The sequence below is a fragment of the Nothoprocta perdicaria genome, unplaced genomic scaffold (genome assembly GCF_003342845.1).
Source record: "Nothoprocta perdicaria isolate Ctin4 unplaced genomic scaffold, notPer1 scaffold_0, whole genome shotgun sequence".
Lineage (NCBI taxonomy): Eukaryota > Metazoa > Chordata > Aves > Tinamiformes > Tinamidae > Nothoprocta > Nothoprocta perdicaria.
The window spans coordinates 12,199,768-12,219,106 of NW_020454092.1; the positions used below are offsets into that span (position 1 = coordinate 12,199,768).

General features: G+C 53.2%; 2 protein-coding genes across 3 annotated transcripts; one reads left to right on the forward strand and one right to left on the reverse strand.

Annotated features, from left to right (window-relative positions):
• Positions 1-3,627: 3,627 nt before the first annotated feature.
• Positions 3,628-6,787, forward strand: TMEM125 (transmembrane protein 125). 2 transcript variants are annotated; one of them, XM_026033218.1, is made up of 2 exons: positions 3,628-4,111; positions 4,193-6,787. In XM_026033218.1, exons 1-2 carry the CDS (start codon positions 3,935-3,937, stop codon positions 4,595-4,597), a joined length of 582 nt encoding a protein of 193 aa, XP_025889003.1. In that variant the 5' UTR covers positions 3,628-3,934; the 3' UTR covers positions 4,598-6,787. The 2 variants fall into 2 exon arrangements, with proteins under 2 accessions (XP_025889003.1, XP_025888996.1); XM_026033211.1 differs by having other exon boundaries at positions 3,628-6,787.
• Positions 6,788-12,244: 5,457 nt separating this feature from the next.
• CUNH1orf210 (chromosome unknown C1orf210 homolog) lies at positions 12,245-17,418 on the reverse strand. The gene is made up of 5 exons (XM_026052477.1): positions 17,379-17,418; positions 16,460-16,560; positions 14,042-14,549; positions 13,370-13,519; positions 12,245-12,603 (listed from the first exon to the last, which is right to left on the reverse strand). Exons 1-5 carry the CDS (start codon positions 17,416-17,418, stop codon positions 12,245-12,247), a joined length of 1,158 nt encoding a protein of 385 aa, XP_025908262.1.
• Between the last annotated feature and the right edge of the window lie 1,921 nt (positions 17,419-19,339).

Here is a 19,339-nt window from a genome sequence, read left to right on the forward strand (position 1 = left end):
TGCCCACCTCTAGGCTGACGGTCATATGTGTCCCAAAACAGCAGTGTCCCTGATCCCAAGGGCACTGAAGGGCTTTGAGCACCATGACATTCAGAGCTTCTGCTTTGTGTCTTGGCACAGGCTCAGACATAAAACAACACAGATGAATGTAATTCTCGTGCCTCCTGGAGAGTTAGAATAAGGTCACGGAAGGATGGGAAAATATTTATGTCTATTCTGGAATATAGAGTTGTGGGGCTCGGTAAGGGGAAACAGAAGCACAGAGGAATGACAAATCCACCCCAAAGAGACCACGGCCAGACCTGGGGAAAGAAGGGAAGAAGATGACTTTTATCTGTTGGAGATTGCGGGGCTCCATGGAATCTCGCTGAGAGCTAATGACAATGACGGGTTTGTGTGTTTACTTTTATAGCAAATCTTGCCGGTCTTCCCCAGGCTTCACAATGCTGCCATACTCCACATAGCTGCCTAGAAGCGTTCTGGAGGCTGGCAGCGCTGCAGGAGCCTGTCCCACCGCGAGGCTTCCTCTCCCGAATGCTGTAGGTAAACAACGTCTCATAACCGGCCAGGGTTGGGGCTGAGGAGGGAGGTGAGCATTATTTCAATGCTGGGTTGTATCTGGCTGAAAAGAAAGTGTTAATTAACGTACACTCCATGCCCATCTGCCAGATACCAGAGGGAAACAGGCCATGAAAAGAGTATAAATAAATAAGCAAGTGCATATACCTGTTTCCAGGAGGTTGGACRGAGTGTTTCTCGCACCTGCTGCCAGCGATGGTCGGAAAACAGTTCATGACTCCCAGTGCTCAATTAATGTTTGCTAGAGTGGGGAAAAAAAGAAAGGAAAGGAAAGACATTATCATTTCAGTTTTCCTGAGTTTCCAGTGCTTTACTGTTTTTCCTCCCCACCTGCCAGATAGTGGTGTAGAAGAAAACAGCCTGTAATTTTTTTTCTCAATTGTGGCCTTTGATTAGAAATCTCTGTGTCAGTGGGCTGGTCCTCTCCTCCTTTTTATCTTGCATACAAGGATGGCAGCACTGAATGTACAGGGTTCAGTACCAGCTAAATGGCAAACTTCAATGACCTGCCATACACAGATTATCAGACTGGCTAGTCTGATGGGTTAGCTGGCTTAAACTCAGGGAGTGTCTGTGTTACTGTGAGGTCTACTTTAATCCTTTCTCCAAAGAGGTGGATGACACCCCAAGATAGGGCTGCTTTGATTTAAAACAGAAGGACAACCACTTTTTTTCTCAAGAGGTTGGCAGTGAAAGGGGGGAGGCAAAGGACCTAAGCTCAGGAATGACTCTGTGAATAAAAATAACTGCAACTAATGACACAAACCCTCACAGTCTAAAGAAGCCCCAGCAAATGTGCCTATCCRTAGGGCAAAAGCTTATCTTCCCAGAACTTTTTCAAACAGATTGCAGAAAACATGGAGGCATACATCAATGGAGGTCTTTGTTTCTCCAAAACATTCATTTAATAAAGGTTAATAAAGTATAAGGAAATATGTGCCTGTAGAGGACTTTACTATATTTCAATCTGCAGGCAGGCGTGCTAACAGTTTTATCTTACTCCTGACCTTATTCTAGGCAAATAAAAATTGAAGTGATTAAAATTTTAAAAGCCTGACAATGAAATGCTATAGGTTGACTTTTGGTCGTGTTCTCCTTGTGGTTTCTTCCGTTGTGTTGGTTTTGTTTACTGTGTGAAGCACAACCTGATTGTACGTGCAACTTTGGTCAAGTAACAGAAGGCCACAAACTTTGCACTTCTGATTTATGTTTTATTAGAACAAAAATGTTTATCTTATCAATAAACCTGCTATTTACTAGACTCACCCTTTTGTCAATGAGAAGAGATAAGGAGAAGGAAAGGCGAGGAGGAAGTCGTGCTTAACACAGGCCAGGCTGAGCTGTGGTGTGTACATGGGGAATGACCCCAGGCTCGATACTGTCTCACCCCTCTGTTTTGAAAGAACCCCTTGAAGCCACCACCTTGTTGGCTGCCCGTGTCCTGGGCACAGGCACTTTTGCAGAGAGGAAGAGGTGGCTTTCCCGTCTCATGCAAAAGTGAAGCAGGCCCTGCAGGCACAGAATCAGCATGCTCCGTTGCTGCCTTTTCCACCCATTAATGCTTTCTGGTCATTCTGGGATCACCAAGGAGTGGCACATCTCCCAAGAGCATCCAAACGAGCGTGCCCTTTGCAGCAGGGATTTCTGTGTTTCACTCCAGTCCCTGCCAAGACAAACCAACCACCACCAGTTGTGCCGGGAAATAGCAGGGAGCACAACTCACGCAGTGCATCAGGGCCCAGGCCTGCAAATAAGCAGTGGCGAGAGACTTCCTGGCCACGTGAGCTCAGCTGGCAGCGTGCCCGGAGCCACGGCCGAGTGACCTCATGCTCCGGCACAGCCGCGAGTGACTCAGGAGGAGCTTGGCCTGACACTGTCAGGCTGTGTCTGGTCCGGGCGCCCCTGACCCATTGTTCCCCATCCCATGGTGGCTTGTCCCTGATGAAGAGGAATTTCTAGGCATCCCTGTTGAAGATGCCAAGGAGATGGCTTTACCCTCAGCCCTTGCTTTGGAAGTGTCTGCAGCAGCCTTTCCAGGCTCTGGTCTGTGTATCAGGGCAGAGCCCTATTACCTTTAGCAGACAGCAAGGCACTGGCACAAGGGGATGCTGTTTACAAACAGTGTCTGAAATAAGGGAGCTAGAAAAGACTGCTGGCAAGGGGAGGGTTGCCATGTGCAAAAGCCACAGCCTGCTGTTACTGAGCCCCAAAACAAGGGCTAGGTCCCAACATTATGCTGAGTACGGCATAAAGATGGAGCATGTTTGGCACAGGCTGATGGAGAGGGTTTTTTAGCATGCAGGGTACTGTGTGACCGTCCTTCCACTTGGGAGCTCTGACGCAGCTTGGACAGACACTGAGGTCTCCATCAGTGCCTGCCCCAGCTTGACCCCTCTGAGATGTTGGGCAATTTGTGAGAGTGTCTCTGACGGCCAGAAGAAACAGTGAGGATGGACACTGTGCTGGTTTCTGCAGGAGTCTTGGGATGGGAATTGCAGGGACAGAGACAAGGCTGAGGAGCTGCTCTGGGGCCAAGGCCAAGCTGCAAGGCCAGCACTTACCGTTCCAGTCACTGGGCTGGAAGGGTTAAGCTCCAGCCCTGACCCCCACCTTCCCGCTGCCCTTCTAGGCAGCAGAGCCAGTTGGTGACAAGAGGCTGATGCTGATGAGGGAGCATGTGAAGTCAGAGCCGTGAATGGGGCTTTATCCCAGGGGCCACCAGCCCCTGCTCCGCTGTGCCCTGCTGCCAGCACCAGCTGCGGCAGCGATGAGCCCGTAGCCTCCGCGCAGGGCGCCCGGGCCGGCAGCAGCAACGCGCCAGGCAAGGCCGTCGCAGCGGGAATTTGCCGGGACGGGCTGATGTCCCTGCTGCAGTGCCGGGCACTACTGCCCGGGAAGGCAGGAGGAGGCCTGGGGGCCCAAGAGGGAGGCTGGGGTCTGTGTGCCCGCCCTGAGGCTCAGCGCCTTGGCAGGGCATTTCTTGGTGCAGAGGATTGGGGGCTCTGTTTAATAATCTCTTTTTCTCTTCTTGCCTCTTTCAGATGAAACATTCAGGAAAGGAAGGCCGGGGCCCTGGTCACTCCCCGACGGCGCTGCCCAGGGGATGCTCCAGCATGGCCTGCATCTCTGCTTGGAGGCAGGGCTCAGCCCCAGCACACGGACCGTAGCTCTCTGGGTGGCACTGCCACCACAGAAGGGAGCTCCACAGGGCACCAAAGGATGAGACAGGGGCGTCCCCGCCTGAGAAACGCTGCTGCCTTCCAAGTGCCACTGCTTCGGCCCTCCCCTTCGCTGTAAAGGTCTGGGTTCCCCTCTGTGACTGTGCCGAGGTGCCCACGCCACCCAGCCGCTCACCATGCCGGAGCTGGCAGAGCTGAGCACTCCCCGCACGCCCGCAGACGCCGACCACATCCAGAGGAACATCCTGGAGGAGCACGTGGAGCTCTGGTGGTTCCAGGACCCCAAGAAGTCCATCCTGTGCTACGGGGTGGCAGTGGTGCTGATCCTGGCCTGCGGTATCGGGGGCATCATTCTGCTGTACAGCACCAGCAGCCGATCCGGAGAGTGGCGCCTGGCCGTGGGCACCACGCTCTGCCTCCTGGCCCTGCTGGTGCTGCTGAAGCAGCTGCTGAGCTCTGCCATCCAGGACATGAACTGCATCCGCAGCCGGGACCAGATCGAGCTGCTCAAGAGCGGGGGCTTCTCGGACTGCCTGGTGCTGCTGCTCAGCGCCCTGGTGCTGCTCGTCTGTGGCATCGTGCTCACCGTGCTCTCCACCACGCGCATGCAGCTCAGCCCCCTCCAGCCGCTGGGCAGCATGTTCACCAGCGGGATCATCCTCTTGGCTGCTGGCAGCACCATCCTCCTCTCCCTGCTGCTCTACGTGCTCTGCACCTCCTGCTGCCAAGCTGCTCCTCGAGGCTTGGACACAGGCGAAATAAGTGTCTTCACCATCTCTGGCCGTCTAGCTGCTAACAGGCGACTTCCTCCCACCTCCAGCATGGCCAACCTGATCTGAGCCGGAGCCCCGGGCGCTGCGCCAGAGCTGGCGGGACCCGCTGCGCGAGGCTCCCTGGACACGACTCAGCAGCAGGGCTCCTGCCTCCCCGCCCCACCGGTTATCCCCAAAGCAAGGGAGATTCGCAGGGTGCCTTGTGCTCCAATCAGACGTGACTGCCCTTTGCTTTACCTCAGGCTAACAGCGTGGTGGGAACCCTGCGCTGCCTGGACGGGCTTCGGGAGCGGGAGCTCTACAAGCCCAGCACTGCCCTGGGCTGCTCTTTCTCTCAGCAGAGCCTCCCGCCGCGGCTGCCGCCTGCCCAGCCAGCCTGGCCGCGGTGCCGCAGCGGGAGTTGAGGTGAGCCTGTCCCGTACCGCTGGGGACCCCAGTGCTCGCGCGGTCCCTGCTCCGYGGCTGCTCCTTCGGCAGGAGAGGCTGAGATTGCTCGTGGTGCAAAACCACCCTGTGCTCTGTGCAGAGCTGCCGCCCGGGCTGTAATCAGCTCGTAAATCTGCTCAGAGCTTTCGAGCACGTGAAGCTGCGCACACGCTGAGCATCCTGTGATGCCCTGCGCCCTGTCCCCCCTTCCCGCCAGCTTGAAAACAAGAACAGCCTGTAGCAAGGGCTGATAAATGTCAGGAAATACGGGGAGCGTTAGCAGGCGTGCTGAAGGAAGCAAGGGGAGCCAGGATGAAGCAGAGCTGCGAGGGGCTTCCCCTCGAGGAAGCACCTCCAGGTGTGTGTGYGGGAGGGAGCACGGGGTCTGCGTGCGGGTCTGCACCCATGAAATGCTGTTCGTGTTTACAACGCCCAGAGCTCTCCCAACGTTACCTTGCTGCTGCCCACGGTCTTCTGCATTTTGATCCAAGGGGCAGGCGGAGGGGGTGCTGCCACTAGTTTGCACTGCTGGACCGTGAGCTCCGCMGGGGGCTCGGTGAGGACGGGAGGCYGGTGTCACAGGCGCAGGGCCGGCGCGCGGAGGGCTCCTGCCCTGCAAGGCGCCGAGGGGCCGCGCTGTCCTCCCCCGGCACGGGTTTCCCAGGCACAGGCACCTCCGGCGCCGTGAGAACAGGCAGGTGCCGCGGTCCTGCGGGGAGCACGTTCAGTGCAGCAGCTTTTCCCCTTTCCCTGTTCCCCACCTGTCGCTCCCTGGTGTGTAACAGTTGTGCCGTTACCACTGGGGCCTCACTGTGAAACAGTTTGGTGTTCTATTTCTGTCAGCCTGTCCTAGAGGCAGGAAACTTGGAAACTTTCCCTGTGCATTTAGGCTAATTTACTTGATTTTTTTTTTCCCTATAAGAGCCACAAACCATTTCACTGCCCCTGCCCTTTCCGTAGATGCAGACCCGGTGCTGCTGGTGAAGTTGTTTCTGAGCAGCCTTTCCTTGTTTCTCTCTTCATCTTCCTGCCTGCTCTCATCTGCCCCAACGTGAGCTGTTCTGCCTCAGCCATTATTTTTGCACTTTATTTGCGATGATTCCTCTGATGATGATTAGGGTAACCAATTAGATTAAAACAGGCTTTTGGGGCATCTTCTAGCAAATTTACTTTAAAGGGGACCATAGCTCATTCCCTTGGTAGCAGCATGAACCACTGCCTGTGTTACACCTGGTAGCAATGTCCGGGGTTCATCGTCCATGGAGCACATCAGGTACATGCCGGACAATGAGGATTTCATCCCTTTGCAGCTCCAGCCCGTGCTGCTCTGCGGTGCTCAGATTCCATTGCTTCTGTTCATCCACTCTTGCCCTGTTCCCACTGACTTTCCTTCCCTTTAAAGTCTTGGGTAACTTTTTCCAAACTAACTAGTTGCACAGGAACATCATTATGCTGTTTTTTGTTTTCTGTATCTGTCATATTTCTACATTTTCCTTTACCAGTTTCGTATCACCTGCAGATTTTATTAAACTGCTGTTTCCTCCTTTCACTGCATTACCTCCCTGAATCTGGCCAGGAGCTAAGAGGCTGTTACCAAGATTAGGTCCTTCTGTATCAAACGCTCCACCTTTGGGTAGCAAGAGCAGCCCTTCCCCAGGTTCAGCAGGAAGTCCGGAGCGGCGGCAGGAGCTGAGCAGCAGTTTTGCACCACCACCATCCGTGGGTTTCTGTGGGCATGCGGGTCTGTGCCCAGCCTGCAGCTCCGCRCTGCCCGCGCGTCAACGTGAATCTGCCCCTCTGCAGACCCTTCAAAATGTGCCCAGGTGCATGTGAAGTCTTCTTTGCCAGAAGAGGATGACTCAGGACCATGTCAGGAGCCCAAGGAAATAATGGATACAAACAGGCTGTTTCTGAAGATGGAGATTTCGGCGTGTGGCTGCCCAAGCGTTCAGCCTGCCCTGCGCCGGTCTCTGATTCACCTCCTGCAGCAGCGTTACTGTTTTGTTCCTTTCCCGTGTTTCCTGTGTTGTGCATGGAAAAAACATAATAAAGTGTTGCAGAAGCTGGCGCTGTCGAAGCCTCATACTTCAGTGAGAGCCTCCCTTGGGAAGGGAGGTTTGCCGGGCAGTGCTGAGCTGAGCTCTGCTCAGGCTGAGCTCAAGCTGAGATCTCGGCAGCCCCACGGCCCTCCCTGGGCTGCAGCTCCAGCTCATGGGCCTGCAGGGCACTGCCCCCCTGCTCCTCAAATGCACAGGCTTGTTTCCCTGTGCAAGATCTCCACTGCTGGATGCACATGCAGCTCCGATGTAGGAGCCCGAGCCTGCGGTGCCGTCCCCCCGAAGGGGACGGTTGCAGCTTGAGTGGGACGGTGGCAGCTCATCTGTCCACACAGAGGCTGCCTGGCCCCGAGCAGCCGCTGCTGCCTCCCAGCAGCCTGCCGCCAGCCTGCACTTCGGCCCTGTCGGCAGCTTCACCGCGGCAGCAGCGAGGGCACCACTCTCCACGYCACGTAGAGAAGGCTCCTTCTCTGTTCCAGCCCTCTGGTGTCCCGAACTCTGCAGGACACCCACCTGCTTGCACTGAAGTTGTCTAGATGTGGTGGGGAGGGGCTGTCGTGGGAAAAATAACCACTTGGCTCAGTTAAAGAATAAACAGAGGGGCTGACAAATAGTGCCAAAGTAGCCCAGCAGCTCACCATGAGATCCTGAGGGAAGAGAGCAAATGAGACCCTGAGGTAGGAAAATCAGGGAAGGACTTGTGTTTTTAATCTTTTTTAAAACATCAATGAGATCAAAACTAAGATACTGCATATAGTGCATGCATTTATATTATAAAAATCAGATTGAAAAGCTCAGAAAATCATCTCCAAAAGATAACCAAAATGCATTTTTTCCGGTTCTCAGATTTACATCTTCCATTACACCTTGGCAGAAAGATGCAAGAACTTTTCAAAAACTACAACATATATTTTACAGCATATATTTTCACAGTGAGTGGCAGAGGGAGTAAAGGGCTCTTAAGGTAAGCCCAGAAGGCAAAACATGAGGCAGGGACTGCAAAACTGGCAGGAAAAAAATCAATTTAGAAATATGTTTTTCAAGAGAGAAAACTGACTGACCAGTAGAACAAGCCAACAGGTTTTCAGTCTCCTCATGGCTTCAGACATTAGGTTTCCTCTCTAGAAGATACTTCAAGTTCCTGGGCAAGATATATAGCCTGTATTGCACATCATACACATGACCTAACAGTCCCCTTTGGTCTGAGCTCTCCTACATGTATTATTTGCTGTTGAATAGGCTGCTCCCAAGTAAACTCCAGTCCCCACAGAAAAAACTTGGAGTTACCTATGTCCCATGCGCTGCTTATCTGACCACAGAGATGACAGGAATGCAAAAATTATAATGCATAGTGCAGCTTCATGGTATGAGACACTCACTCACTAAGGTGAGTCTATAATCAACCCCTTGAGACAAGACTATTTCACTGCAAAGCCTGATGCTGGAAGCAGAGCACTCCAGGAACGTGGCTCAGCTTTGCAGGGAGCTRTGTGCACAGACCAGCCATGGGAAAGGTAAGGGCCTTCTAGCAAGTCTGACAAGCTAAGGACGGACAGCAGGAAACGCTGGGARAAGGTACACAGAAACCCTGCAGCAATGCACAAGGACTGTGTGATCATACAGTAACAGACTTGTGTTTACAAGGCTACTAGTTGTGCTGTTGTGATATTTGGTCCTTGAAAGTGCATGCAAAAAAGTACCTGTCAGTGTGAGAAACCAACAGGGAAGAAATTACATGAGTAATTCCCACTAAATGTCCATGTTGCCTGTTAACACCAAAGCACTTTGCTACTTTGGCCCGAGATGCATGTGCATGTGTGCTCACTTACACCCTGAGAAGTTGCTGCTTACATCCTGTTCTCAAATTTCATTGCTAGGTCAYGCTGAGCTCCTTCAACAAGGGGCTGGAAGACACCTGCGGTCTCCTAAAGTGAAATAATAAGTCTTAGAAACTTAAGACTATGAAAGCAGGTGGCAGCATCAAGCGCCTAAGCATTAGGCTGGGGCAGTCATCATCTGAACAAACCCAAAGCCTCCCCTGCCTCTGGTCACTGGCAGGGTCTGCAGCCAGGGCCTCAGCACTGCACCCTGGACATCTTTCCTCTGAGGAGGTCCCTGCAGTTTTACGGCCTCGTGTTCACGGGACAGAGCAGCGAACCCTTGATCTCCAGCAGTTACTGCACTCCCTTATGGTATCAAGCTGCTCTACTGGAGACAGGACTGCAGCCTAGTTAAACACAGCTGAAAGGCACCCACCACCCATCACCTCCATAATGAACAACTTACCTGGAATGGGAGAAGGAGCCTGGTGATCTAGACCTCATTTTCACACCCAGTTTTCCTAAATTTTGTCTGACTTAAATCTATAAAGCCCAAAGGCTTCAGTTCTGTAGTCTATGACTTTATGGGCTAGGGGATTGAGTACATCTGGAGGCGACAAGAGAGGCCAGGAAGAGGGTTACTCTGTCCTATTAGACCAAAAGGCAGGGGAATGCAGAACAGCTGGAGAACTTGTTCCATTGGACATTTACTTCCCCCCATGAAGATAAAAGCAATCACTGTCAACAGAACAATCTTCCCACGCAGGGATAGGGCATTCCTGTGTCCACAGGAAGGACATGGGATYCTCTCTGCTGGCTTTGGTTCTTCAGCATCACTTTCCCTGTACTGCCATCTCATGAGAACCTTGAACTGATCAACCACACAGATGTTGCTGGAGGCATCGATGCAAACACTGCATGACTGTGTGAGGRATGAATGTGATGCTGGTACACAAAGGATCAGACCAGGCTTCTTGATGACAACAGCCAACTTCTTGCTGCCTGAAACAATTAATTCCTTGGATGGCTGAGAGCAATAAACAAGGCAGAAGGATCCTCCCCTCTCCTCATCTCTTGGCTTCAGTCTGCCTTTGCATCAACCTGAAGAGCCACATGGGTAGCCCAACAGAGCAACCCCTCACCAGGAGCAATGGATGTGAAGTAGAAGGGGATTCAAAGCCCCTTAGCTGCTGCCTAGGTAGTCATCCACAATAAGGCAGAAGYGTAAAGAATGTGCTGCAGTGTTTCTAGGGGGTGAAAAACACTGAACAACTCACAGTTAGCAGAGGGACCGGCTTGCTGGAAGTGCCTGTCATTACTGCACTGCTTTATCTCAGTTTCCCCAGGAATCACAGAATGGTTGAGGTTGAAAGGGAGCCCTAGAGATCATCTAGTCCAAGAGATCATCTAGTCCCTGCTCCAGCACAGGGCAGCATCCAGGCAGGTTTGGAAGATCTGCAGGGAAGGAGACTCCACAACCTCCCCAGGCAGCCTGTTCCAGGTCTCTGTCACCCTCCCAGTAAAGAGGTTCTTCCTCACATGGAGTTGGATCTTCCTCACATGGGAACAGCATATGCAATCCATAGGTGCACACAGGCTGCATCCCATCTTACAGGAGGTTTCTCATTAGTGCTGAAAGGTGCTGGACCAGAAGCTTTCCTCCAAGGGTGAACGTGTGTCACCTTCACCTCCTTCAGCAGAGGAAAGGGAGGCTGCAGAGACAGGTTCCTCCCACTGGTATGCCCAGCAGCTCAGCTTCTGCACATCTTTCACACCAGCACTGCCTCCACCAGCCAAAAGTTCCTAGTTCCTTCTTCCTTTATAGTTCTGAGGTGAAGCAACGAGCTCAAGAAACCTTTGCAGTGTAAGCAATGAGAGACAGCTGCAAAAAGACTTGGCCACCTGGACTAAATATAAGCAGATCTTGATTAAATTTTATTCAGAGGAGTTTCAGGTGGTTGTTGATGAGAGAGCTGGGTTTCCAACTTGACACACCTGCTGGTACAGGGGTCTTCAGCTGCCACCACATGCACTGAGACCTCGGTACAAATCCTAGAGGAGCATCCAGGCTCACTTCTGAGCTCACCTCATAGCTCTGCAATGGCCTCCACTCCGAGGAGACACCTGCACACCAAGACAACAGGCTTATATGGGAAGAGAAGGAGACAAACGGGGTCTGTGAGAGGGGAATCTGCACCCCTACAACACATTCCTCTCTGTGCAGACAGCCCAGCAGACTGTGGCTCTTCAGCGATGCTCAGCAGAGCTTGGGCAGCCTCCCTCTAGAAGAGAGGGATCTATCTCACCTATTTTTTTCATTCACACACCCAAGTATGGCAAGGTACCAGACCATGCAAATCCAGAGGTCTTTCCCTCATTCCCAAATATGAAGAAACGGAGTCTGTCAAGCAGTCAAAGACACAAAAGATAATCAGATCACATACGCTCAGGCACATTGATCAGCTTAGGTCCCATCCAAATGATCAAATGAACGAGAAATTACTGCAAATCTGCAGAACCAGGTTTGGAGTTTGCGAAGAAAAATGACTATCACCAAAACTACACAAATTCTAGTCAAAGAATTAAGGATTAAACAACAATCTGCTATCTGCTACAACCCTAAACTTTCCTCCTGTGGATTGGGAAAGTTTTATCAAATGCAAATTTAACCAGCAGTGATGCTCCAAACATCTAATTAGAGATGCGATAACACAGTGTCTCTGTCACAGGAGAGGGAAAACAAGAAAAACATCTCTCATCTGCTGGGACACCCGGCAAAGCCCCCACGGTGCTTGCCCGGGGCTACCCTGCATGTGGGGAGGCCCTTGCCAGGCTGCCCCACGTGCCCCAAGCCGCCTATGGGGCTCAGGAGGGTGATCTTGGCACCACTGCTGCAAGGGCCTGGGTCCCAACAAACCATTGCAAGCAGAAGAGATGAASTAAATCATGCTTTAATCACACCCCAGAGTGACAGCAGAGTGGAGCACTGATCAGGGCCATGCTCAGCGATGACAGAGCAGTGGGGTCAGTGCCCAAAACCCACAGGGAGTGCTGGGGCAGCCCCCCTGCCAGGGCACTGTGCTGCAATAAGCACCCTCTCATTCATCTTCAGCACTGGAGCAAGGCTGGGAGAGGAGCAGGACTGCTCTGCAGTCACACCGGAGGCTGCTGAGGCCTGGCTGTCCTTGCTGGCTCTTTGCCTTGCAGGCACCTTTGGCTTCTCTCCCTGTTTCCAGCTGATCCCTTCTCATTGCTCCTCTCCACAACTTTCTTCCTGCCACCGACTTAGGCCATGGGACCAGAATCCAGGGAAAGGTGAAAAAGGGAGGAAGGAGATGGAGAYTTGGGGGGTGGAAAGGGGACAGGCCAGGGGCTGGAGTCCCTGCAGTGGAGGTGGTTGGCGTAGGGCCTCAGATGGAGAGGTGTGACCCCCTTTCTTCCTCCTCTTGCAGCTGCTCGCTTGGCTGAATGTAGTTGTCCTCAATGAAGCCATCGTCATCCTCGGTGTGCAGGCCAGCATTAGGCATGGGGAGGCTCTCGCTGCCCCCCCGACCTGAGGTGTCCCTGTCCCAGCTGGTGCTCTCCTCCATGTGGCTGCCTCCAATCGAGCTGSTGTCGGGCAGTGGCCGGTGGCGGTAACTAGCAAAGTTCTTGTGGAAGAGCTTGCACTTGGCAGCCACCACGACCAGGATGGAGATGGTGATGGCGGCCACCAGGAAGCCCACCAGGTACGGCCAGCTCCTTCCCCCCTTCCCTGCAGGTGCAGTGGCTGCAGTACAGGAAAAGCATGTCAGGACATCCCGTGTCAGGGCAGTGCATGTGAGAGTAACGTGTGGCCCTCACCTGGTCACAAGCTTGCTGGGAAAAACAGCCCCCTGAGTGTATTGGGTGGACCCACCACTGTGCCTCTATGCAAAGGATTCTGCCCACTCATTGCAAGCTTTTATTAGGAGAATAAATGCTTTTTAAGAGCAGCTTTTCAGAAGTATTGTAGCTGTTGTTGTTTTAGTCCCATATGGCTCCATAAACCAGTTAGATTTGTGGTTGTATGTTAGATTAAATGCTAGGTTAGCCCGCATGCAAGTCTGCAGCATACCAAGTTCTTCTCAGCAGCTTGCCATGTGCACCGTGCCTTAGGCAGCAAACACTAGATTTCTTCATTAGGAGCAATGTAATAAATTCCCTTCACCAAGAGCTTGCACCACATAACTGAACTGGAGAGGATGTGTGAACACTGCTGGGAAAAGCCCTGTGTGGCTGATAGTGGTGCCCATCACCATGCAGTGTGTGTCTCGTTGCCTGTATGGCTCCTGCTAAAGCCTCTGCTGACCTKCACAGTGCCTGGCACCAAACAGCTCCAGGTGACCGACATCCTCCCCACCAACCCCGTGCTCCATGGGGGCCCCGGCAGGGCGAGTCCCTGGCCCTAAGGGGAGCAGCAGGGGTTGTGGCTGCAGTAGGGACATGCCTGTGGCAGGGACCAAGCGAAGGAGGGCACCAGTCCTCCCTGCAGCCTCTGTAGCTGTGCAACTTACTGTTGTTCTGGGTCACTGTGGTCAGTGGCAGGGTCACGTTGTCAGCCCGAGGCAACCGCTGCTTTTTCTTGCAGCCCAGGTCCTGGAAATCCAGAGCTGTGATGTCCTGCCCCAACAGCTCTGGAGGCGTCGCACAGGTGACCTGCACAGCTGGGAGATACACGGCCTAAGGTGGGACAAGGGGGTCTTCATCCTTTCCCTCCCCAGTTCAAAGAAAGTGCTCGCTACCCGTTCCTGGTGTGATAGGAAGCAGAGCTGAGTGCTCCTGGTGCTGCCCTCCCACCTAGCCAGCCCTCAGCACACTCTAAAGCACAACAACAGCAACAAACCCCTGAACAAGGAACTATCAGCAACAAGCAGAATTGTGTACGTGTGTGACTGTGATTAGGCAGCTTTTTACTCRAAAGTGCCAAATTCATGGCTCCTGGCATGAGCACAGGGTTGCCTCTGTCATCCTCAGTACAGTTTGCTACGGTGTGTAACTGCAAGCAAAGAGCTGAGACACACAGCACTTCAATTTGCTCTCTCTCAAGAGGGACATGAGAAGTCCCTCGAGACTAGCCTGAGAGCCTGCAAAGGGGTTGGAACAAAAGGAACAAACATGACCCTTCATCTAGGATTCCCCCTAACCGAAATGTCCCTGATGCCTGTTCCCCATCCCTGTCCTCTCACCTTTCCTATTGCGGAGCCACTGCTGCAAAGGAGAAGTGCTGCAGTCACAGACCCAGGGGTTTCCTTCCAGACGGACCTGCGGGATGGTCTCCATCTGCTGCAGGACTAAAGTGTCCATATTGATCAGCGCGTTGTTCTGCAGGTCCACATGGAAAACAGCCTCAAGGGGCAGGAAGAGAGAGATCTCCAGCTCCCGGAGACTGTTGTTTCCCAGGAGCAGTGTGTGTAAGTTTACTAAGCCTTTGAAAGCTTCTGAGTGGAGGTAGGAGATGCTGCAGCTGCTCACATCCAGCAGACGTAGTGCTCTGAGGTTGGAGAAGACTGCTGGATACAACGTGAGCAAAGCATTGCTAGAGAGATTTAGGGAGAGCAGGGAGGGGAAATGCATCAAAAGGGTCCCGTGACTGGGCATGACTAAGGAGTTGAAGGAGAGATCCAAACYGGTGATGTTTCTTGGAAGGGAACTCGGAGCGTGCAGAAGGTTCTTCCCATTGCAGTCGGCCCATCCCTGGAAAAAAAAAGATTTGCTGTCTGAGATAGATTCTGTCTGCTGTGGAGAATCTCCAGAATGAGATTCTCCACAAGTACAAATGTCTTCATTATTGACCTATTGCAGAGTTTAAAGAAGGAATGAGATAGGTGGAAAATAACACGAGCTGAGGGGACATCTTTGTCAAGGCTTTTACCTGCTCCCCTTTGCCATAGCTGAATACCTTCCTCTTAGCACCAATAGCAGCCATGTCCTAAATGAATTTAACACAGTCTGACATATCACCTGGTGGAGGCCACTCTCTGGAGAAAGGGTTGTTTGTTGGGAGTGTCTTGGAGGATTAAAGGGGAGATCAAATTGTAAGAGTTGATCTTAGCGGAGAAGTCCCCTCAAAAAGGTAATTTTGTAGGATTTTTCCAGAAGACTCTGAACTGGGTTTAGGTGGCCTCTTCTAAAAAGCAGATAACCAGGCTCCTTCCTACCATGTCTCATCCCGCATTCCCAGAAGGGCACAGCCTACTGCAGCTCACCAGGCAAAATCTGCTCTTGCTGAGCCATCAATTGCAATGAAAATTAAGAAAAGCTGAGAAGTAGAAGAGAAAAAAGACTTTGCCACCCTGTGCAGGCCATTTGTCACAGCAGGGTTGCAGCCATCGTTAGTTCGTGAGAGGTTTCCCCATTCAGCCACATGGTAGTTTGCTAGCCACGTGGTAGCAGGAAGGGTTCCCTGACCCAAAAATGACATCCAGCACAGTCACAACACCTCACTGACCTCTCTAAAGGATCTTGTACCACGCTCAGGAGAAACGTGAGCTCTGCTGGGGGTCTTACAATGCACACTGGAGAGGAGSAACAGTTCCTCTCTGCTTGCATGTGTAGTGCTATGGTTTTGAGCCTGTGATTGCCACGATGGCATGCCCCATCGTTTCACCCTCCAGCCCCCCTGCCCTGAGTCACACCTGCAGTGAATCCTGCTCTTTTTTGCTTATTCTTTGCCATGTTTCCTGCTTCCCTGTCTCCTGAAGATTTGCAACCCACGTCAAGAGCTGCTCCCTCAGGGCATGYATAGGACTGTGGCATTCAGAGCTTCCAGCCCTTTGCACGTCTCTGAAGATACACTGAGAATAGCAGTGACTTAATACACTCTGTCCATGTCTATACTAGTATATATAACAGACCAGGGATCATTCTCTGTCCCAGTGCATGGCTGTGAATGATTCACCCAAAGGGATGAAAATTTTGCCTCTACAAATCTGGATGGTCATTTTACAGTTTGAATAATCATGGGCCATTGCTCAACGTTGGCTCAACCTTCCTTCAGTAGAAACATACCCAGTACTGCTGGGCTGGGAGTTCATWGCAGTCCTTAGCGGCACATTCCCACTGTTAGCCAGCTGCTTTCTAGCTAGCAGCCACTTCCATTTCCTTACCAAACACATGATCGTCTCTACTACCCCCCATGGGGTTCATGCTGATCCTGGCTTCTGTTGCAGAAACCCATGCCTGAGAGAAGGGGCTGAGGGGCCCCCAGTACCCAGGCCATGACACACCAGTTCTTCACCAGATCTGGGCTGTGAGCACCCCACAGACAAGTCTCGCTGCTGCTTTCGGTGCAGCACCCACTGCACAGGTTGTCGGCAGCAGCCCTGGGATTGCAGAGAGGTTCCTGGAGTAGGAGGAAGAGCAGGAGGAACCACCTCCATGCCTCTCCAGCACAGCTCTCGGGGTAACTCTGCGCCCTCCGGGCAGCGGGTGCATTTCCCTGGATCACGTCCTACGTTATACAGCAAGGGAGCTGTGCGCTGGGTCCCGCTGCCCGCGGGAGCAGGACACCATGGCTCCACTGCCCGCGATGGCGGCACCAGAGCTCAGGCTGCCCTGCCTGAACCCGGCCTCTCCCTGCCCCCCGGAGCCTCCTTTGCCCCTACCTGGCTGCCAATGCTGCAGGGATGTCCCGCCACGGCCACCCAGCTCCAGAGGAGGCTGCAGACACCGAGGACGCGGGCAGGAGCCATGAGGCTCCAGGAAGCTGCAGCGGCGGAAGAACAGGTTGCAGGGGCGGGCGGGGAAGCCGGCGGGGCTGGAGGCAGGTGCGCGGCCGCTCCCGCTGCTCCCGCCACGCAGCCGCTGCCGCGACGCTCCCGGCGGCCTCGCAACGCTCCCAGCGCCCGGCAGCCTCAGTCCGTCTGGGCGCCCTCCTGGCGCCAAGGGCTGCCGGCCACGCGGCCTCCGCAGCGGGGCCCGGCCTGGCCGCGAGGCGGCCGCCGCTCACCTGGGCACCAGGCCGGGCTGCGGCCGGGCTGCCTGGCGGGGCTGCGCTCGGGCCCCAGCGCCGCTGCTGCCGCGGGGAAAGGTGGCGGCGCCAGTTACACATTAACCAGCTCCGCTGCCCGCTGCCACCGCCCAGCCGGGCCAGCGTGCTTGGGGCCTCAGTGGCCCTGGCAGGGGGGTTTGCTGGCCAGAGCAGGGCTCTTGGGGAGCCAGGGGGACCCCTCAGCACCCCACTGAGCCTGCATGTGTCAGGGCTCCCCACGACGCTCGTCTGAAGGACAGGACGAGATTGCGGGCGTGGGACTGATAGGGATATAAAAGTRTTTCCTGGTGCTTCAGGCCGAAAGGTGTTTGAGGTGCAGCAAGGCAGCAGGTCCCTGCACCCAGCTGTGAAATTCAGTGAAGTTATTTCAAGGAATTGTTTTGGCTCCAGAGCTGGCACTGCTCCGCTTGGCTGGATGTGCTGCCATGTCCCAGCGTGCTGGGGCAGAGGGTGAGACATGAGGGAGGTTGRGCCAGCGCATCCAGCACGAGGCAGCCGCGCACTGCCAGGCAGGAGCCTGTGGCCAGCGATACCGGCATTGCACCATGAGGACACTGGCACSAGCAGTTCCATGGCAGAGGCAGGAGCGCTGGCTGCGCCCTGTGCCCAGTCACCCCAGTGCTCCTTCCTCCTCCCCGGCAGTGGCAGGAAGCCGCCTGCTAACAACAAATCTTCGTCTCTGCAGTTTCCAGCCCGGCGGCGGCTGGAGCAGGGAGGCCCCGTTTCCCCCTGGCTGCCCAGGGACTCCTCCATAGCTGCGGGTCCCCACCCTTTCCTCGGGAAAAGTGTCCCAGCACATCCTCGCTCCTGCCAACGTGAGGGGGATGCAAACACAGCAGGCGCCCTGCCTGCTCCCACCTCCACCCTAATCCCCAAAGGCTCTGCCAAGGCAGCCGAGTGGGCTGGGGACGCCGGTCCCATGGAGCAGGCTCCTGCCCATGATGCAGGCCAGCAGCCAGCTCTTCTCCATGCATCCTGCTCCGGATGGAGCCCTAGCTCCTAGCACTGCCCCTAGCCAGGTGGCTGCAGCGTCCAGCACYGCATTGCAGGACCCTCCCTGGCCGGTGTCCCAGAGACCTGCAAGAGCCCAAYGCAATGGGCAACACTGCTGTTAATCCTCAGCAGCAGCCTCCCCGAGGGCATGTTGCTGTACATACCTGTGAACCTGGCTCCTGCTGTACGAGACTGGCACCACAAGCATAAAGCTAAACAAATGGCCAGAAAAGTATGATTAGAAAGTGCTGCTGAGGCCTCCTGGAGGTGAGCTAGGCAGGTGTTTGCATTTCCTATCAGGAAATGAATCGGGACATTATGGTTTCTGGCATGTGGATTAGAACGTGTAAATGTCATTGAAAAGGAGCATTTTTATCACTAATGCTTTTAATTTATCGTGATTCAGGAAAAAAAATAAAAGTTTGATCTGTTAATTCTGCAGAAAAGGCATTGAGGTGAGAGATCTGTTCTATGGGTTGGGTAAATGGAGCTTCCCATATTAATGACGAGGACAGCAAGTGTGGCAGACTGCTTCAGCTGAGCATAGCTGAGCATTAACTGGCCCAGGCTCCCTGGTTTCTTTTCCAGAGGAACAGCAGGTTAAATATCAGGTTAAATATCAGGTTAGGATCCTGACTAAGTCTCCCCACTGACCCCAAGAGAAGTTTCCTACTCCACCTCAGACCTGAGGGATTTGCACAAACTGAAATCTCTTATCTAGGCGTTTCTAGGAAAAAAAAAATAAAAAGCAACAGGACAAATCAGGCTATGTGTAATCCCTTGATGTATTCCTTAGATTTTCTGGACATTAATCTGTATGGACAACTGATAGCTAAATGAATCCAATTCCCCAAAAGATCAAAGCAGTGCCCTGCTCTTCAGATGAGCACACCGCAAGGCCCACGTTTGCAAAGCCTTTTCATAAGGCTTGTTTCTGCTATGTAGATAATCCTTTCATCAAAATGTTTTTTTCATGTTGGACCAGACTTTACAATACACATCATAAGTTATTGCTTTTTTAGTACTGCTGCATTGTGGAGCGATCGCAGAATGTGAGCTCGCCCTCCTATTATTTATCTARCTGGAATACGTGTAAGTACAAGATAGCACAGTGGTAATTATAGTACCAAGTATGTCTGACCTCTGCAGCCAGTGAACAATGGGATGGGGGAAAGAAGCCGGTTATTTACGAATTCATGTATCTATCCACCTTCCTGCAGCTGTACTGAATGTATGGATGGGTCCCTGACCCAAAGAACTTTCAAATGAGCTTTGGTTTTCATAGGCAAACAAGGACRTGGCTGTTCACAGGAATGTGGAGTGGCAGAAGAAAACAGATTGTAAGAGGAGCAAATCTTGGTTGCTCAGCCTGTGCATGTCCACCTCAGTGACTTCCTCCCTTCTGCAAACACAATGTTTATTTAAATGGCAGTTGAGCCTCAGATGCTCTGTGGGTCCCCATAGACAGAGCCCCTTGCCTGCAGATGCCTACCCAAGAAAT

What these genes read in the sequence shown, in the direction of transcription:
- TMEM125 (XM_026033211.1), top strand. Translation starts at nt 3,935, where the DNA reads ATGCCGGAGCTGGCAGAGCTGAGCACTCCCCGCACGCCCGCAGACGCC.